Source organism: Cynocephalus volans, chromosome 1 (assembly GCF_027409185.1).
Source record: "Cynocephalus volans isolate mCynVol1 chromosome 1, mCynVol1.pri, whole genome shotgun sequence".
Lineage (NCBI taxonomy): Eukaryota > Metazoa > Chordata > Mammalia > Dermoptera > Cynocephalidae > Cynocephalus > Cynocephalus volans.
Window position 1 is genome coordinate 142613928 of NC_084460.1, and position 19639 is coordinate 142633566.

At 39.0% G+C, this 19639-nt stretch overlaps 1 protein-coding gene across 1 annotated transcript in view; it reads left to right on the plus strand.

Annotated features, from left to right (window-relative positions):
- Positions 1-800: 800 nt before the first annotated feature.
- ABI3BP (ABI family member 3 binding protein) overlaps positions 801-19639 on the plus strand; it is a 248492-nt gene continuing 229653 nt past the window's right edge. Inside the window, exon 1 of the mRNA XM_063114629.1 lies at positions 801-867. Within this exon, the coding sequence (XP_062970699.1) occupies positions 801-867 (67 nt within the window). The remainder of the gene's footprint in view (positions 868-19639) is intronic.

The following is a 19639-nucleotide window of genomic DNA, read 5'->3' on the forward strand; positions in this document are numbered from 1 at the left end:
GAAGTCAGCTTTCTCAAACTGTGTTCCAGGAACAGGTGTACTATCCTGCCATTGACGGGGGTGGAGAAAAGGCAACTGCTTCCTGTCAATAACTTGGGGAAGCTTTGATGCTTCATCTTTTTGGGGAGAAGTCACAATAGACATTAGCATTTTACAGGTTCTGAATATTTCTCAGTGAAGAAACCTTTCCGACTTTTTTAACCCAGTGTTTCCCAAACTCATTTGACTGTGAATCCTCTTTTCAGTAGAACAGCTATAATATCTTGCCAGGGGCTTGTCTGTCACACAACACATTTGGGGAAATGCTGGGCTAAACAAGAAAAAGTGAATAAAATATTTTTCTTTTCTTCTTCCTTTCTACTTTAGAGTTAGTTAAATACTATTTGTGATTTCAAAAGAGATTACAATTTTGGAGCTAGAAATGAAGTTAACGATCACCTAATCTAGTGGTTTCTAGACCACTGGATTTATGAACCAGTAAAAATACACACATATTCTCATATCAGGGTTCCGTTATAGAAGGCGTGCTTGAAAAATTTTGCCATGTGAGGATGCACAAAGTGGGGGCGGGGATGCAGATGTCATCCCCATTGTTGATAAAAGGCATTTTAACAGATTTACAAAATAAATAAATTTAACTACACACAGAAGTCCATTGTCCTTATTTTTCTCATTTCACCGTAGACTGATGAAAACGTTATCACAGGCCAATATTTGGAAACCACTGATCTAGCTTAACCATTTATTTTACAAATGGAGACACCCAAGAGCAGGGGAGGTTGAGTAACCTTCCCATGTTAATGGCAGAGCCAGGACTAGATACCAAGCTTCTGACTCAAAATCCATGTTCTACCTGCTTCCTGGCAGGTAAGCAGCCTCCCCCAACCCAAACATTAGGAATCACGTTCTGCAGTGTAAATGCTACCCTTCCCTTGAATATTAAAATTTTTCTCCAAAAGTTCTTAAACATAAACTTAATTTTCAAATTTTCCCAAAAACATATCCGTATTTTATATACATATAATATATATAGTTAGTTATTTATAAGAAATCACTTGTTACATGTTGTATGCCTATTAGTATATCTAGCCATATACCTTTTTTATAAAATTTGAATTATAAGATTCTTGCTTGCTTTTTAAAAGCTTAAAGTTAGAGACTATTATTAACGGACCTTTTTTCACCTCTCCACCACTTAATGACTATATTCTTCTGCCGGTTATGTACCTTTGCTAAGTCTCAGTTTTTTCATCTCTAAAATGGGAATAATGATAACTATCTCATAGGATTTTAGGATTAAATGAGATAAGAGATGCAAAGCTTTTGGTAAAAGGTCTGACACACAACAGGTATTCAATAAATGCTTGTTGGGCCATAGAAAAGTGGATCAGTGTTGAAAAAATATGCACACCAAATAATATATGATTTTTTGTCCAAACTGTAAGACAAATTTTACTAGAGCTTTACCCTTTTCGGGGGGGGGGGGGGTCTGCAAAGAAGATGATGAGCCTTCTGCCTAGCCTCTTTGCAACAGCTATGAGGGTAAAAGGAATCAAAAAGAATCCCAAGTGTCTTTTCAAAGGATCCAATCCTTCCAATAGTGTGAAGTGGAATTTACATTGGAAAGGTATTGTTTCGGTCCATTTAGTCTCCAGTACCCATTTTCCTGCAACCAGCTCCCAGCTCCAGAGGTGCATGTGTCCCTGACCTAGCTCATCAGCACAGTCCATTCTCTACTCACAGTGTTTAGGGGTGATCATACAACCTGGGTTAATCTGATTGGATTTGATCTTGGAATTTTTGTTGTAACCACTGAGAAAAAGAACTCACTTTTCATGAAGGTTGTTAAGCTCCAAGGAGGGGAGTCTAAAGCTGCAGGAATAATACCGTTTCTGCCAGAGACGAGGCTGATTTCTGGTAAGGTAGTGAATGAGGTAGCATGTTCTTGGCAGAAAGGTGAGGTAAGGGGGTTAAGTTCTTTGTGACAAGGAAAGGCCTCTACTGCATTCTAGCCTGACTGTTACCTGCCCACGTGATCAAACACTACTCTTTATGGAAAGCTACACCTTTGCCTTGGGCTCAGCTTTTCCATGGGGATTGGTAAGGCCTCCAGGACCCTCTGGGTGAGATCGTCTTAAACTTGTTTTTCAGGAGGATAATTAGACCATAACACACAGGCCCTAGAGAAGAATTACTACATTGTTTTATATCTTTGGAAGCCCCTGTGTGCCAGCTACTTCTGGGGATCTTTACTCTTGGCACCATAGACCATTTTTTTTCTCCTGGCATAGAGGCTAAAATAAAATAAAAACCACAGAGAACTATATGTAGTGAAGGGAGCCAACAAAATCTTATGGTCCATTAGGGGCTTGACAAACCTCTGTGTTAAAACTCTTGGGTACAGAAAATTGCAGTTAGCCTGAAGGCAAGGGCTACTATTTCTAGGCAAGTTTATCCTACCTCTCAAAACACGTGTGAGGAAAACCACAGAAGAACATCTGAGATACAAGTACAATCAGATGGCCAGATTGCATGAGGATCTTGGGCGTGACTATTGGCATGTGGCAGAGGGAAGAGGTAGCTGGCTCTTTGCCTTGGGTTCTTACCTGACGGTAAAAATCCCTGACTTCAGGGACAAAAAACACAGGGGTGGATGAAAATCATAACAGTAACCATCACAGCCATTAATAACTCTTACCATTATTATTATCATAGATAACATTCTTTTAGCACGTACTGCATGTGGTAATTTAGTGCTACACATTTCTAATGTGGAAAATCTAATTAAATTCTTGAAGCTCCCTATTGTCTTTGTTTTGTGCTGCTATAACAGAATACTGGAGAATGGATAAGTTATAAAGAACTGAAATTTCTCACAATTCTTGAGGCTGGGAAGTCCAAGATCAAGGCACCAGCATCTGGTGAGGGTCTTCTTGCTGCATTCTTACATGGCAGAGGGTAGAAGGGCAAGAGAGATCCAACTCCCTCCATCAAGCCCCTTTTATAAGGGCATTTAATCGCATTCATGAGGGAGGAACCCTCATGGCCTAATCATGTTTTAAACACCCCTCCTTATAATACTATCACATTGGCAACATCTGAATTTTGAAGGGGACACACTCAATTTATAGCATCTATAGAGCAGGTACCTTATTATTCCCATTTTACAGAACATAAAATTGTGCCTCAGGGTGTCTAAGTAATTTGCCCTGTCACAAAGCCAGCAAGTGGTAGAAGACCATTCCTTTAATTTTGATGTAATATTAGTTCCCCAATCTATGTCAAGATACATTCATTTGTTCAAGTAAGAAATTACATTCCATGTATAGGCAGTGCACGGAGGGTGGGGAGACAAAGCCTGGCTCCTGTCTCCAGAGAGCTGCCCAGTTCATAGAGGAGATGGGGTGGAGAGGGATAATTACAATGGAGTGAGATCATCCTTCAAATAGGTAAAGCACAAAGAGATTTGAGAACAACCAGAAGCACCCAATCCAGACCGGAGGTCTCAAGAATTTGGAGAAGATCCCAAGTGGAGGTCTGAAGGACTAACACAAGTTGGGGCAATGATGAGGATGGCTAAGTGGTGAGGAGCCTTCACAACAGAGGGAGCCACTGGGGCAGAGCTCAGGCCACCCCCAGAGGCCAGGTCTCCACAGGTGTTAAAGTACTGAGAGGGGAAGCCAAGACTGAGAAATCCACACAGGCTGCAACTGTGCCTTCTTTGTCTCCATCTGCCCTGACTCCTCAAGATTGATTACAAAGAGGAAATAGAATGTTGTCTTTGGAGAGATGGGCTCTTACATCTTGCTCTGAGGACTTTCCTGCCACTCACCTGGGGGCTGCCTCTCAGTCTCCGTGGAGCCCTTCCAACCTTACTCTGACAAAACAAGAATGTGTCACTCCAACAGCTCAGCCCATTTCTCCAAAGAGTGGTTGATACTTGTGATGGCCTGAGGAGGATCTCTTCCATCTTAGGCAGGGAAGTTTGGGGGATAATAGTGGGGAGTGCAAAGCCTAGTGAGTGGGGTTTTGCTTTTATTTGAGTAATATATGTTTATGTATATTAAAGAGCACATTAGAAAAAAATGCTACTGCTACTAAAGAAAATAGTTTGAAAACCACAGGAGACTTATTTTAGCATCTTTCACAGCTCTAAAGTTTCTTGGTAGTTTTATTGATGCCTTGTCTATTCAAGCTCTGAGGGTTGAGCATCTGCTGGGTAAAACTGAAAGAGATCCACTCTCTGCTGTAAAATAACCTTCTATTAGATGTGTAAAAATAGATCGAATATAATTTGTTTTGATGCTAAGTGTACGAGCCAAGGTTTAAAAATAAAATTTCTCTGTGTTAATTATATATTCAATAGTTTAGTTTTATAGACTGCTCAGTAAGGTTATGAGATACTAAATATTAAGAAACTTTAATCTCTCCTATCTCTCTGAAAGTTAAGGGGGGTACAGAGGAACCCTTGAGAATAGACGAATTCACTAATACTGTATTATAGCAAAGACAGTTAAAATATTTTTATAGGTTAATGTAAATTGATAGAAAGTTTGTCTAAGATAAAAATGAGGTGTCTAATGAAGGGAGGGCCATTCAGGAGATGTGGCCAACCATTCTATCTGGGTCACCACCCTCAGAAAGATTTCCCTTTGGCCCATTCCCTGATTGCCATTTATAAAAGTAGGTGTGATGGAAAGAGAATATTGAAAGTAAATAAGTGAACTTAGTGAAAGTCATCTAAGAATAAATGTAAAATTAAAAAATAGGATAATCTAATGGGAAAGATTACTAGAATAGTAAAGTGAAAACATTTATTAAAATGACCCAAAATAAAGATAAACAGTATTAGCTAAAGAAGGAATATGCTAAACAGAAAATAGAAAAAAAAGGGTTTAAATACGTATATTCTGTTAAAGTAACATTTAAAAAATATGATAGCCATATGATATGTCAAGTATGATGTTTAATGCTAAGTGTTTATATACATCATTGATGGAGTTTGCATGTGTTGTCTCCTCCAAAACTCGTGTGGAATGTTGATCCCCAATGTGACAGTGTTGGAAACTGATTGAGTCATGGGGGCAGATCCCTCATGAATGGATTAGTGCTCTCCCCGGGGGGAGGGGGGATTAATGAGTGAGTTCTCACTCTATTAGTTCCCGTGAGAGCTGGTTGTTTAAAAGACCCTGGCACCTCCTTTCTCTCTCTCTCACTTGCTTCCTCTCACCATGTGACCTCCTTGTACCCACTGGCTGCCTGCCACTTTCTGCCATGAGTAGAAGCAGCCTGAGGCCTGCACCAGATGCAGCTGTCCCAAAATCGTAAGCCAAATAAGCCTCTGTCCTTTATAAATTGCCCAGTCTCAGCTATTTCTGTTACAGCAACACAAAATGGACTAATGAAATTATTATTATCTCCATTTCACAGATGAGGAACTAAGCTTAGAGAATGTTAGTTATCTGTTGCCACATAACACATTTCCACAAAATAAATGCTTAAAATAACACACATATATTATTTCACAGTTGCTGTGGGTTAGGAGTCTGAACCTGGCTTAGCTGTCTTCACTCTTTCAAGGCCTTCATGAGGCTGTAATGAAGATGTCAGCCAGGGCTGGGATCTCATCTGAAGGCTTGACTGGGGAAAGATTCACTTCCAAGCTCATGTGGTTGTTGGCAAAATTCAGTTCCTTGAGGGTCATTGATCTAAGGGCCTCCTTTCTTCACTGGCTACTGGCCAGAGGCCACCTCAGTTCTTTGCCATGTGGGTCTCTCTATTATGGTCACTTGCTTCATCAAAGTGTACAGGCCCAGAAGAGTCTACCAGTGAGACAGAAATCACAGTCTTATGTAGCTTAATCACAGAAGTGACAGTCTTTTTGTTATATTCTATGAGTTAGAAACAATTCACAGGTATGCCACATAAGGTGATTACACACCTTAGACTGTCTTGGAGTCTACTCACCACAAAATGCTCAATGACTGCTTAGAGTCATGCAGCTAGGAAGTGATATAGTGGGGCTAGGTACCCAGGAAATCTAACTCCAAAGAATATACTGGTTTGAGTATTAACACTCCATCAGGTTTCCACAGAATTCAGCCTTTAGTGGCAGATGCCCACTAGGCAAAAGTTGGAGTCAGTTCTAGGAAATCTCTAAATTCTCTATCTCTAAGAATTGAGATAACTGTCTTAAGAGTGCAAAGGTAAATATTCAGCTCGCAGTGTGGACCTTATTTTCTGTATACAAGAGTCTGGTCAACACCTAGATTCCTTTGCTGATTTCTTCTGTGTCCATCAGGTGTTGTTGATCCCCTGTACAGGGCCATACAAAGCAAATTCCCACAAAATGGAAAAACTGCTTTCATTGATGCCACCATCTCTCAAAGGCAGAGAAAAAATAAGAAAAAAATGAAATTTTTCTTTAAAACTTGAAGAAATATTAAGCAATTTACACCTATACACTTGATGATACAGTCTGCATAAAAAATGTGCTTCTGATACATGAATGAAGTGGCTTTTGGAATAATTGGAAGTGTTACCATGAGTTGTAATTAAATTTGTGTTTGGGGAAAGAAAGTGTACTTTTATCAGGGGATGTGATAGAGGCAAGTGGAAAACTAAAGGAGTTTCTGTTTAGTGTTAATAAAACAATAGTTCTTCCATCTGTCAGGAAAGAAAACAAGGTTTAGACTGTACAAAGAAAATATTCTAAACATGACACCCAGGACCTTGTAAAATGCTTTTTTAAAAATTTTTATTTTTGATTGACACATATTAATTGTACATATTTATGGGATACAGTGTGATTTTCGATACATGTATATATTATGGAATGATCAAATCAGAGTAATTAACATATCCATCATCTCAAACTTTTGTTATGTTATTATGGTGAAACATTTAAAATCCTCTCTTCAAGCTATTTTTTAAATATATAACATATTTTTGTTAACTATATCACGCTACTGTGCAATAGCACACTGGAATTTATTCCTCCTATTACTATTAGAATACCCCATGGGACTTTTCTCTGGCTTACAGTGTCTTCTTGTGTCGACGTGGTCCCAAAGGTCCAGGAGGTATATAGTAGGAAAGGTGGGTTTCGAGGTCTCAGGCTACTTTGGAAACGTTCTGTGGACAGCAACTCTGAGGATTTACTCCACCACTCATAATGTTAGTTTGGGTTTCCCACCAAGAGTCTTCCACAGCAAGATATTTACAATGTGTTGTAGATTTCCCTGACCTAACAAAGCACTGACATATTCCCAGTGATTCTGATAGAAATTTGTGAGCCTTAGAGCTAGTCTGAGGACTGAGGCCCTCTCAGCACACAAGCCATGACAACAGCTAATTTTCCTCCCTGAGGAATTCTGAAAGGGAGGAAGGAAGTATGACAGTTCCAGAGCAGGTTCACTATCATTCTCCAGTCAACAATTATACGTCAAAAGCTCATCCATTAGAAAACCAGACCAAAAACACACACTCCAAGCACCTTCTGCTCAGATTAGGAATTAACTTTAGAGAAATTGAGGCCCAATTCTAATCTCACCTATGATGTAGCAACTTGGTTTTTTCTCTTTTAATATAAATTTACCTATGAATATAAAAACTATAACATCTGTCCCAGTAGTGTTTATCCTGGCTGCACATGAGAATAAATGAAAGTTTTCAAAAACATCAGTAATGCTCTGCCTCCCCACACAATTATGATTTACTTGGCCTACAGTGGGAGATTTTTAAAAAATTCCTCAGGTGATTCCAATATGGCCAGGATTGAGAAGCAATCTACAGCATTTGCAACTTTGCATGTGTAAGTGCTTCATAAATCTTTCTGAATAAAGACTAAAATTTAAAAGCTGCAAGTAAATTATTTTGCTATTTAAGTTTTAATTTCTGTCAATTTAAAAGTGATTTAAAAAAATTTTTTGGCTGCTTTGTTCCAGGATTTTAGAACATTATTTGGAAAAATTTTCAGACTTTCTTTTCAAGCAATATAAAATAAATGTTTAAAATTGAGATTACCATTTGTTTTTAGCGATAGAACATAAGTGCTGCTCTCTACTTTTACAAAATCTCAGAAGCTAGCTCTGAGAAGCTTTGATTGTGTTTTTCAGGACTGAATTTAACTTTTATTCATTTTGTCGTTCAATTAATTTTTTAAAATCATCACATTAGGATTACAAAGATGAGTAAGATCTTTTCTGCCTTGAAAGGGTTTGAAATCAGCCTCAATAAAAAATAAGTTAAAAAAACCTAAAAATAAGAAAATAAAAATACTTAGCCACACAAAAGTCATTTTCTTTTATATGAAACTGTTGGTGTCTCAATTCTTTATCCTCATTTAACAGCCAACATTTTCAGGAATTAAGCTATCTCACTGTGTTGCCATGTACTAGTTTTAAACGATATATGTAAAGAAGAAAAAATGAATTCATGTAACAGGTTAAGAAAAACAAAGAATCTCATGATCTCAGTCAATGCAAAATACAGGATTTAAGCAAATGTGCAGTGAATTTCCCCACTCAGAAAATTCATTTTATGTGAATTACTTTTGGAAATGGTTACTTTAATTGTGCACATTACTATATACATCCCCTTCTTTCTGTTTTAAGTTAAGGATAATTTTTGAGCACATAGCATGTCTTATAATTCGAAACATCTTTGAAACGTATTCCATTATGTCTCCAATAAAATAAAAGGTCTTGCCTTTCCGGGAGGTGAATGAACTCTTGCTAGGACTTTAAACAGGTTTGCTTTGCTTCCAACATGATGGCAAAGCAGAGTTTCAGATTTCCTTTCTCCTTAAATACCATCATTTGATTTTTCCACTCTGGTAGCTGATAAGGAAACATTCTGGTTTTCCAAGAGCCCTGGTGAGAGTCCACTGTGCACACTCGTGTGTGGGTGTGCAAGACCTAACAGGCCTCCTGCTCTGACAGCAGCAGATTCTGTCATTGAAGGAGGAGTTTGGGGTGGCTGCCAAAGTTTTGCTGGCAGAGAACTCTGGAATTCAGTCCTGTTCCAGATTTGCGGCAGGAGATGTGGGACAGTTTCCTTCTTCCTTCACTTTCCCAGATGGGGTTAAATCATCTCTAGCCAATTAGTTTAGGAGAAGGTATCAGATGACCTGAGAAACTCCTCTCCTGGCTCATCCTCTTCAAACACCTCTACCGGTCTTGCGCTCATAGAATGCTTCCCTAATTAAATTTTTACTGGAATTAGAAGGAAAATGATGCTGGCCATGCTCTCCCATTGAGGTTAACTCTAATCTGTAGTCTCATTAAAAATTGGAAAGATACATATTGAAAAATAGCTGCATGGGGAAAGCACAGGAATAAAGTGAGCCTGGACACATAACGTCTCTGAACATCAGATTTTTCCTCTGAAAAAAGGGAATGATAAAAATACCAGTTCTTTTTTTAGCTTCCACTAATAAATAATATTAGGGTGACTTTACTGGGTTTTTTCCTGATAACTTTCTTAACCTAAGTAAGAGGAGATGTGAAGACCAGGTACATTTTTGAAAATTCTTTACCTGCCATAGAAGCCGGAGGAAGTTCTCCTAGACACAGTCCAGTGGCCTGAACACTTCTTGAAAAGATGCAGAGCAAAAAGGACATTCTCTTGCTAAATGTCAGACTCTAGTGCGTCTGGACCTGTGGTGCTGCAGCCTCACAGTGAAACAGGATCTGAGGAGAGGAACCCAAGCCCTGTGGATGTTTTAAACATAATTCTTGCCCTCAGCATCTCACTCCTGTTCCCTTGTCCATCTCTCCCTGCTGGGGGTTGGAAGGTCCTTCTCAGAGCAGATTTACCTTTTATTGAGAAAGATTTGGAAGCACAAGTCATGGTCCTTGGTCATTTTCTTCTCCCCCTATCCTTGAGATGCAATTCCCTGTGACTTGGTTTTCCCCTGCATGCCTGCTGCAGTCTGTCTGGTCTATTCTTAGGCCCTGGGTTGGTTTGATCAGGTCACCTGTTGGGACTCTTTATCTTCCCTAATCCTACTCTTTTTATTCCTAATCCTTTCTTTCCTAAACCTTCAGCCTCCCTCTCCTGCTCCTCCTCTTTCTCCCTACTTCCCTCTTGTCCTCTTTTCTCTTTCTCTCAGCACCATAAGAGTCCTTGGAGCATTCTCCTGGCTTCCACCCCCAACCACTCCCACCAGCCACTTTGGCCCACTTCTCTCCTTACAGCTGACTCTTCATCTGTTTGGATACAGAAGGAATCTTTCCTTTCAAAGACAATGCACACTTTATATTTTTTTTCAAGGCAGAGAGTATTGTTTCTCTGTGATGCTAAGTATTCTATTTGGTTGAAAATATCACAGTTTCTTGCTCATTTATCTTGACCTCAGCAAGCTTGCAAAAAGCACACATTCACATTCATCTGGTAAGTTCTGTGCACCTCAGATTGGACACACCACCATGTGTGTTCACACCACAGTTGATTCTTAAATGGCTTTGAATATAGCATAAGTCATTATGTGCCTTGAAGGATGGCAACAAAATAGGCATGATAAAAGCCAGACACTATAATGTTATTTTGTAAAGTTGGTTTTCTATTGGTTCCTGGATGTTTGTTCCATTGTAGCTGTTTGAGTTTAATATTTTGAAGAACTTGCAGAAAATTTTGCTGTTTTGATCCAACTCAAGCGGCTCATTGAGTTGAGTCTTGAGTTCAAATTCTGTGTTTCTCATCTTGTGACTTGTAGCCTGCATTTCCATAAAACCAACTGTCTGTGTAAAGTGTCCCCAGGAAATGGGATCCTCTAATCGGCAACCAGATCACACTTGCAGGCATTTAATATTATTTCAACATACCAGCCTCTCTCTTTCATCTTCAGGTCTCTGAGTCCCCATTTTCTTTGTTATCCTCAACAGATGACTTCTGAATTTTCCTCTCACTCTGTTTACACCTTTTCTCTTTTCTGCTTTCATGTCTTTTCTGGTTTTGGAAGGCCTTCCCCCATCTCTGCCATAATAAGTTCATATATTCTATTGGCTTTTAGAGTTCTTCAACAATAAGCCATATTAGTAATGAATAGTGAATATATCCATATATAAAAATTAGCTTTTCAGAGCCAGGTGTGTATGTATTTGCACATATGTGTGCCATGCTGAGTTGTGCTGGTTCAACTTGTGATACAAATAAAAAACAAATAAAAAATAGATACAAATCGTAGAAACCAATTAAATTCGGTATGCACCATTGAATTTTGATTGATCAACATATAACACTGTAGTGCAGGGTTTTGCTCTTATGTAGAACAATCTTGTTGCAAAACTCTTTATAAACAATCTTTTACTGAAGTGAGTGATTTTTTTATTATCCTGTTTGGGGAACAACTCAAATTTTAAATACTGAGGTTACAACTAAATCACCAGAATAATTAATAAGAAATATCATTGAGATACTTAGAGACATAACAATGTTTCATACTATATGTTAGTGAAAATTCGTCCTCTACGTATTTTTGGCAAGGAATTCCATTTTCACAATTTTTCACTAACATGTCAGTGCCTTTTCAAATACTTTCGGGTGCCTTTCTCAGTTGTTTACAAAGAACATGCATTTAGTTTCATACTAAATTTGTCAGCTGAATTGCATTATATAACACTTGTTCTTAATCGGCCATTCTAGCCAAGCATCTGTTTTCACTCATGTCAGAAAATTAAGACAATAAGTATTTACTGTGGTGTTCTCCAAAGTCGTCATAACCTATGGCTCAAATGTCATTGGAAGGTTTTTGTGGCGTCCCAGAAACATCCATTTCAAACATTCCTTTTGATGGCGGAAGGTTGATAAGCCACAAAAGGACCACAGACGTTAACACTAAATAAACTTCCTGTAAATTATCAAATAATTTAAAAGGCATTAAGGGATAAGCATTAGCAGAATAAAGATCCTTTTAGGGATATTTCTTTCCAGGGACTTTCTTATTTTGTGAGAGTGTTTGTTTCTTTAAAAAAAAAAAATGAGGAAAAACATTCACTTCTGTTTATCTGCTCCAAATCTAAAGTCTCTCTCCCACCTACCCTTCTTCTAAAGGAAGAAGCTACATCCTACAACCAACCACAAGGTCTGGTTGTGGGAGATGATTAGATTAGAATAGGAAAAGAAGTCTTGTGAGTTTTGTTTTATTGAAATATTGTTGTTTAACCTGGAGATAATGATCCTCCCACAATACTAAGAAGCAAGGAATCACTGAGTACAGTGGTCCTCGGGTTGAGAAGCATCAGAACCTCTTGGAGGGCTTGTTAAAACACAGAATGCTGCATCCGTCCCAGAATTTCTGATTCAGTAGATCTGAGAAGGGGTGGTTCAGAGAATTTGCATTTCTCAGAAGTTCCCAGGTGATACTAGTACTGCTGGTCCTGAAGCCACATTTTGAACCACTGACTTAGTGAACCTGTTAAGTATGCAGAGTCCTGCCTCCTTCAATCCCCACCCTTCACTACTCCAACCCTTACTTTACTCACACCAGGGTCTGATTCAGTTGTTCTGGTAACCTGCATGTTAAACAATTATCACTGATGATTCTGAGGAGATTAACCATGTATTAAGAAATATAATGCTGATCTTTTTATATAATCAGTACCAAAGTCTGGCATACTAATTTGAAGAAAGTGGTTAATATGAACTTAGCAAACTGACTGTACTTCTATGAATTTGGAGAACCTATGCTTTCTATTGTTCAATATATGAATCATGTCTATAGGGAAAAGTTTAGCTTGAGAGAGTGAGACCCCCCTAGTTCTTGTGATGAACTTGCTGGCTGTCTTTTATACTTAGAAGTTATCTCTTATCATGGATTGCTGGAGCCCTGAGCAGCCTTCACTTAATCTAACATTGTTTTGTAGGGAGCAGTGTTGAAAACTGGGGCTGAAATGTTTTGGTGACATCATTAGCTTTTAGTAAGAGTCATTCCATTTGTGTGTGTGTGTATATACAAATATACACACATATATAAATATTAGGCATTAACTTCTATATGTGTGTATGTGTGTGTGTGTATATATCTATATATCTACACACTGAACTTAATGCCTAATATTAGCTGGAGGCATGTGTTAAGTGTAACCCAAACTCAACAAAACCCATTATAAGCTATGAACAGTTTACTTTACCAAATCACTGAAGAAAAATACTATTGTGAAACTGAAGATGAATTTGGTACTTCATGTGAAAGTTTTCTGTCATTTTGACTTACATGGGCTATTAGCCATCCCTTCAGCTGATATTGGCCATCAGCCTGTCATTGAGCATTAGCTATGACATTTGTACTTGGCAACCAACTGAAAGCATTGTGTGTGTAGCTTGCAGATTAGAGTTTCTTTTCTTGGCTTAGGATCCATAAAACCCTTGAAGTTGTATGTAAAGAAGTGTACTTGTGGGTCTGTGCATTTTTCAGGGTGTTGATCTTTGGATATTGAGCTTCTCAGAGAAGTATAAGAGCCAATAAAAGTTAAAAACTGCTGTATTAGTCCATTTCTGTTGCTTATAACAAAACACTTGGACCTGGGTAATTTATAAAGAAAATGAAATTTATTGCTTACAGTTTCGGAGGCTGGGAGGTCCAAAGTCCAGAGACACAACTGGTAAGGGTCTTGGTGATAGCAGCAGTGACCCAGGGGTCTTGCATGGCAGAACTGGTGGAGCAGAGAGAGAGATTAACTTCTCAAGTGCTCTTCTTTTAAAGCCCTCAGAACCATGCCTCTTGAAGTAGATTGAATTATGTCCACTCAAAACTCATTGAAGCTTGAATTGTGTTCCCCAAGTTTCATATATTAGAAGCTTAATCCCCACTGTAACTGTTGAGGGTGGAATATCCTATTATGGTAATTGAAAGGTGGGGCCTTGAAGAGGTAATTAGATTATGGGACCATGCCATGGTCACTGGATTAAAGGTGGTGGTCGGGGGTGTGGTTCTGAGGGCTTTAAAAGAAGAAAGAGGAGAGTCTGTCACTCCCTCTGCTCTCTCTGCTCCACCATTTTGTGCAATGTGAGACCACTGGATCACTGTCACCACCACCAAGACCTTCACCAGTTGTGTTCCCTGGGCTTTGGACTTCCAGCCTCTGAAACTGTAAGCAATACATTTCATTTTCTTTACAAATTACCCAGTTCCATATATCTTGTTATAAGCAACAGAAATAGACTACCCTGACCACCATTATTAATCAATTCACTGCAGCATGGTCCTACAATCTAATCACCTCTTCAAGGCCCCACCTTTCAATTACTGTAATAGGATTTCCCACACTCAACAGTTACAGTGGGGATTTAAGCTTCAATGAGGTGGGGGGGCATCCAATCTATAACATTCCATCCCTGGCCCCCCAAAACTTATGTCCTTTTCACATACAAATACATTCATTTCATCCCCAAAGTGTTAACTTGTTTTAACCCAAAAGTCCAAAGTCTTAAAGTCCCATCTATAAAATCAAAACAAGTTATCTACTTCCAAGATACGATAGTGGAATAAGCATAGGGTACATATTCCCATTCAAAAAGTGAGAAATAGGCCAAAATAAAGGGATAACAGATCCAGACAAGTCTGAAACCCTCAGCAGGGCAGGCATTAAATCTTATAGCTGGTGAATCATGGACCTTGACTCCGTGATTGATGTCCACTGTAGGCTGGTGCTGGGGTTAGGTCCCTAAGTCCTTGAGTAGCTTTGCTCCTCTGGCTTTCCTGGTCTCAGGCCACACTTCAGCTCTGGCAGGCTGGGGTTCCACTTTGGTAGCTCCACAACTCTCGGGTCTCCATGGTGGTCCTCCTCTCACAGCTCCACTAGGCATGACATTTATGGGGTTTCTCTGCTGCAACTCTGACCCCACGTTTCCGCTTGGCATTGCTCTAGTGAAGGCTATCTGCAGTGAATCCACCCCTGTGACAGATCACTTCTGGGGCACCCAGGCTTTTCCATACATCCTTAGAAATTGAGGTGGAAGCTCTGGCATTCTGTGAGCCTGTAGACCGAACACCATGTGGACACCATCAAGGCTTCCAGCTTGTATTTTCCAAAGCTGGGGGTCCAGCCACACCTGGGGCCAAATTAGCCATGGCTGGAGTAGCCAAAGCAGCTGGAGTGCTGGTGTGGGGAATAACATCCCGAGGGGGCCCTGGGCAATGAGCCCATGAAGGATGCCTTGGGCCTGTTCCCCAAGACTATTCAGTCTCCCTAGGCCTCTGGGCCTGTAATGGAGAGGCAGCCCCTGAAATGCCTTCAAAGTCTTTTTTTCCTTTCTCTAGATAATCCCTTTCTTGTGTATTCATCTCCTTAGCAAAGGGCGCCTGGGCTACACCCTCGCTTTTGTGGCCAGGCTAAAAGTTTTCCACTTTTTTTGAGTTATAAATTCTTACTTAACCTCATGTCTTTTCTGCCATAACTCAATGTAGGCTGTTACAAGTAGACATACAGATTCTTTGATGCTTTGCTACTTAGAAATTTCTTCTGCCAAATACCCTGGATCAGCTCCTTTAAGTTCCACGTTCTATAAAACTTTTGTGCAAGAACAGAATGTAGCCAAGTTCCTTGCCAGTTCAAAGCAAGGGTGATCTTTGCCCCAGTTTCCAATAAGTCCCTTTTCATTTACATCTGAGACTGCTTTAGAATGGTCTTTACTGTCCATATTTCTATCAGCATTCTGGTTGCCACCAGATGATTAGTCTGTAAGATGTTCCAAACTTTCCTTCATCTTTTTGTCTTCTTCTGAGTCCTCCAAACACCTACAACCTTTGCCTAACACCTAGTTCCAAAGCCGCTTCCTCATTTTCAGGTATTTGTTATAAGCAACACCCCACTTCTCTGGTACCAATTTTCTATATTAGTCCATTTCTGTTGCTTATAACAAAATACTTGGAAGTCGGTAGTTTGAAAACAAAATTCATTGCTTACAGTTTCGGAGGCTGGGAATTCCAAAGTCCAGAGAACACATCTGGTGAGGGTCTTGGTGGTGGCAACAGTGACCCAGAGGTCTCACATGACAGAAGATGGTGGAGCAGAGAAAGAGACTAACCACCTCTCATATGCTCTTCTTTTAAAGCCCTCAGAACCAACACCTCTGACCACCGTTATTAAATCATTCACTACGGCATGGTCCTACAATCTAATTACCTCTTCAAGGTACCATGTTTCAATTACTGTTTAGGATTTCCCACCCTCAACAGTTACAGTGGGTATTTAAGCTTCAATGACATCAGGGTGGTGGTGCATCCAATCTACAGCAACTGTCTAGACAGATGCTTTTAACTGAGTAAAAATTAGGATGGATCAAGTAAATGGCTAGAAGAATTACTACTGTATGCATAGACCATGCAGAGGGCTTTGTAATGGTCCATGAAAAATCTCAAACTTTATAACTAAGATGTGAACACACATTTTTGTTTTTCTGTAATTGATTTCGATGTGGTGCAAAGAATTTAAGTGTAAAAGTATAATATCCAAGATTCTCACCTCCTGTTATTCATGGCCTTGTATTGAGCCTTGCACATGGAATCAAGGCCGGCCTGTGTATCCATTAGAATAAAGAAGTGAAGCAGAGGTGACTTTTGAGGCTACGTCATAAAAAAACACTGCAGTTTATGCCTTGTTCATTCGCTTGGATCACCCAGTTTGGAGAAAGCCAGCTGCCTTGTCATGAGACACTCAAGCAGTCCTGTGGAGAGGTCCACATGGTGAGGAACTGAGACTTCCTGCCTATATCCAGCACAAACCTGCTAACCATAGAAGTGAGCCATTTTGGAAGCACATCCTCTAACCCCAGTTCAGATGTCTGCAGCCCTGGCCCGTATCTTAACTGCAACTTCATGAGAGATTTTGAGCCAGAACTTTCCAGCCACACTGCTCCCAAGAACCTCCATAGAAAATGTGTGGATAATAAATGTTTCTTGTGTTTTAAGCCACTAAACTTTGGGTTAATTTATTCTTTAGCAATAGATAACTAATACAGGGAGTGTATTTGCTTCTTTTTTTTTTTTTCTTAATCTTAAAGGACTATTTAAGTGTAGTAAAAATAGAATGAGAAATATAAATAATCTTATTTACTGAAATTTGGAAATGTAGTTTTGAGTATGAGCAAAAGGTAAATGAAAATAAATTCTGAAGAATTTTTGGATTAATTAACTTTTCTAGGGCCACAAAAACTGAACATAAATGCTACTTAAAGAGTGATTGGAAAAATACATGAACAAATATTCCTTTAAAAAAATTAATAGAAAATTATTGATCATTTAGAGCAGCTTAAAAAACACATCTCCTAAGACCTTCATAGATGGCCTTGTCCTTCATTCCAGGGATCTTTTCAGGACTGGCCTTAGTCTAAGTGTGTGGATCTGTATTGGTCCTGCTATCATTTAGGAGAATTGACCTGTGCCCAAGATAGCTTAACGAGAACCAAATCCAAGATCCACTCTGTAGCTGACCTACATCCCTTAATGCCCCTGAGGAACAACAAATGGGCCTCCTGGGACTAACTTGGATCAGGCACATCGATCATCTCCTTGGCCTTAGCTTTGACCCCATGGTGAAGTTTATGCCATGGCATTCTTCATGTAATTATATCTCCAGGGTAGACATTGTGAAATTTCTTACCTCTTATTTAAAAAGCATTTTATTAGCACCTAGCATTATAATAGGAAGAATAAAGATGTGAAGAAAAACGGTTACTGTTCCAATGAAATTTATAGCTTAGCAAAAGGAATAGACAAACTAAACAGGATAATGCAATGTAATAAAGGCTGTAACCAAGGAATGGATAAAGCTGAATTGGGCACAGAGGAAAAAACAGATTTATTTTGTTTGGGAGAGTTGGAAAGGCTTTGAACAAGGCCTTTTCTGCCACTCTGCAAAAATTACATGGCATTTTCACAAGTGTTTTATTAAAAAAATAAAAAGGTTTGAGGTTGGCCAGTTGGCTCAGTTGGTTAGAATGCAGCCTTGTAACACCAAGGTCAAGGTTTCAGTTTCCCACAATGGACAGCCACAAAAACATTTTTTTTTTTGATTAAAAGTTTCAGGTAGGGAATTTCTTTATATGTGCTATCTGTGGAGGGTGAGCAAGTTTTTCTAATCCCAAACAAGAATACATGGCAAATGTAAATATATTTTTGAAGATATAGGCAGCATGTTTGTCAGCTAAGGCTTCCCCAGAACATTAAAGATGCTCTAACTCTTTATTTTACCTGCAGTGTACTTCATTAATGGATGCCATTATTGCTTTAAGCAAATGTGTTGACATATTTTCCCTTCAAAAACCCCGTCGTTTATAATTACAAAGAAAAATCACAGACTCTTCTCATTTTACTAAGATCTTATTAACAACTACTATATAACAAAACATAAAATTGGGTAAGTAGTTTCCATCCAGTTGGCCAGTCCTGTGGCCAGTCAATATCTGGGTCACTTGGATGATATAGGTCACAGGGGACAAGGAGTCTTCCTGCTTAGCCCTTCTTCCCAGACCAAATCCAGTCTGGATCCAGTCTTTTTTACTAATAGGTATCCTCATTCAGACAATCGCAAGCCCTCATGTGGTCTCTTGCTTACACTCAGATTCAAGGCACCTTGGACTTGAACTTCCCAGAGCCTCTATCATAGTTGCCAGGGAAAGGGCTGTTTTAGTAATAAAAAAACAGCTCATTTCCTACCACTCCTTTATCCACCCTTAGTAAACACACCTAATTAAGCAAGTAAAACATGCAGGCTTTTGAAGCAGACTCAATTTGTGAAGGTGTGGACAAAGAAAAAAGTTGAAGGCTAAAACTTGAGTCAGATCTGAAACCATTGCCCAAACAGGCAGGATGCCACTACAAAGGTGACAGCTGTGACTGTTGTATAATCCTTTCCCTATCCTGTCCTCATGGGCCCACCTCCTCCAAGGCAGATAGATCACAGTGGGGCTCTCTCCTAAGTGAGTCATTTGCTCCTAGGACTCACTCATTACAGGTGGGGGCATGCTGCTTTTAAATTTGATCATATCTTGCTAACTAAAGTTTAATATCAGTGTAATAAAATAAGGAAGAATCTCCAATGATTAAAAGCTTTTATTTACATTCAAATGTAAATATTTTGACTTTCTTCAATATCTTTATTTCTCTTTATTCTAAGGTAATTATAACAGTGTTCTTTAAGATATTCCATATGCTGTTCTTAATATAATTATTAAATAATCTTAGATGAATATATTAAAAATGACTAATTTCTTATTAAACAGGAGAACTTTTTTTATTAAAGCATAATTGACTTTACATATTTGTGGGGTACAGAGTTGAATATCAGTATCTGTGTCCAATGTGTGATGATCAAATCAGGATAATTAGCATGTTAATCATTACAAAATGTGATCATTCCTATGTCCATTAACCAATTCCTTGCTAATACACCTCCCCCTTTCCCACCTCTTGTAACCACAGTTCTGTTCTCTCCTTCTGAAAGTTGAACATGTTATTGTGATTGTTGTTTCTTTCTCTCTTTCATTTATTTATTTATTTTGGCTCCCACTTATGAATGAGGACATGCAGTATTTCTTTTTCTGTGTCTGGCTTGTTTCACTTAACATAATTTTCTCCAAGCTCATTCAGGCTGCTGCAAATGGCAGAATTTCATTCTTTTTTATGGTCGAGTAGTAT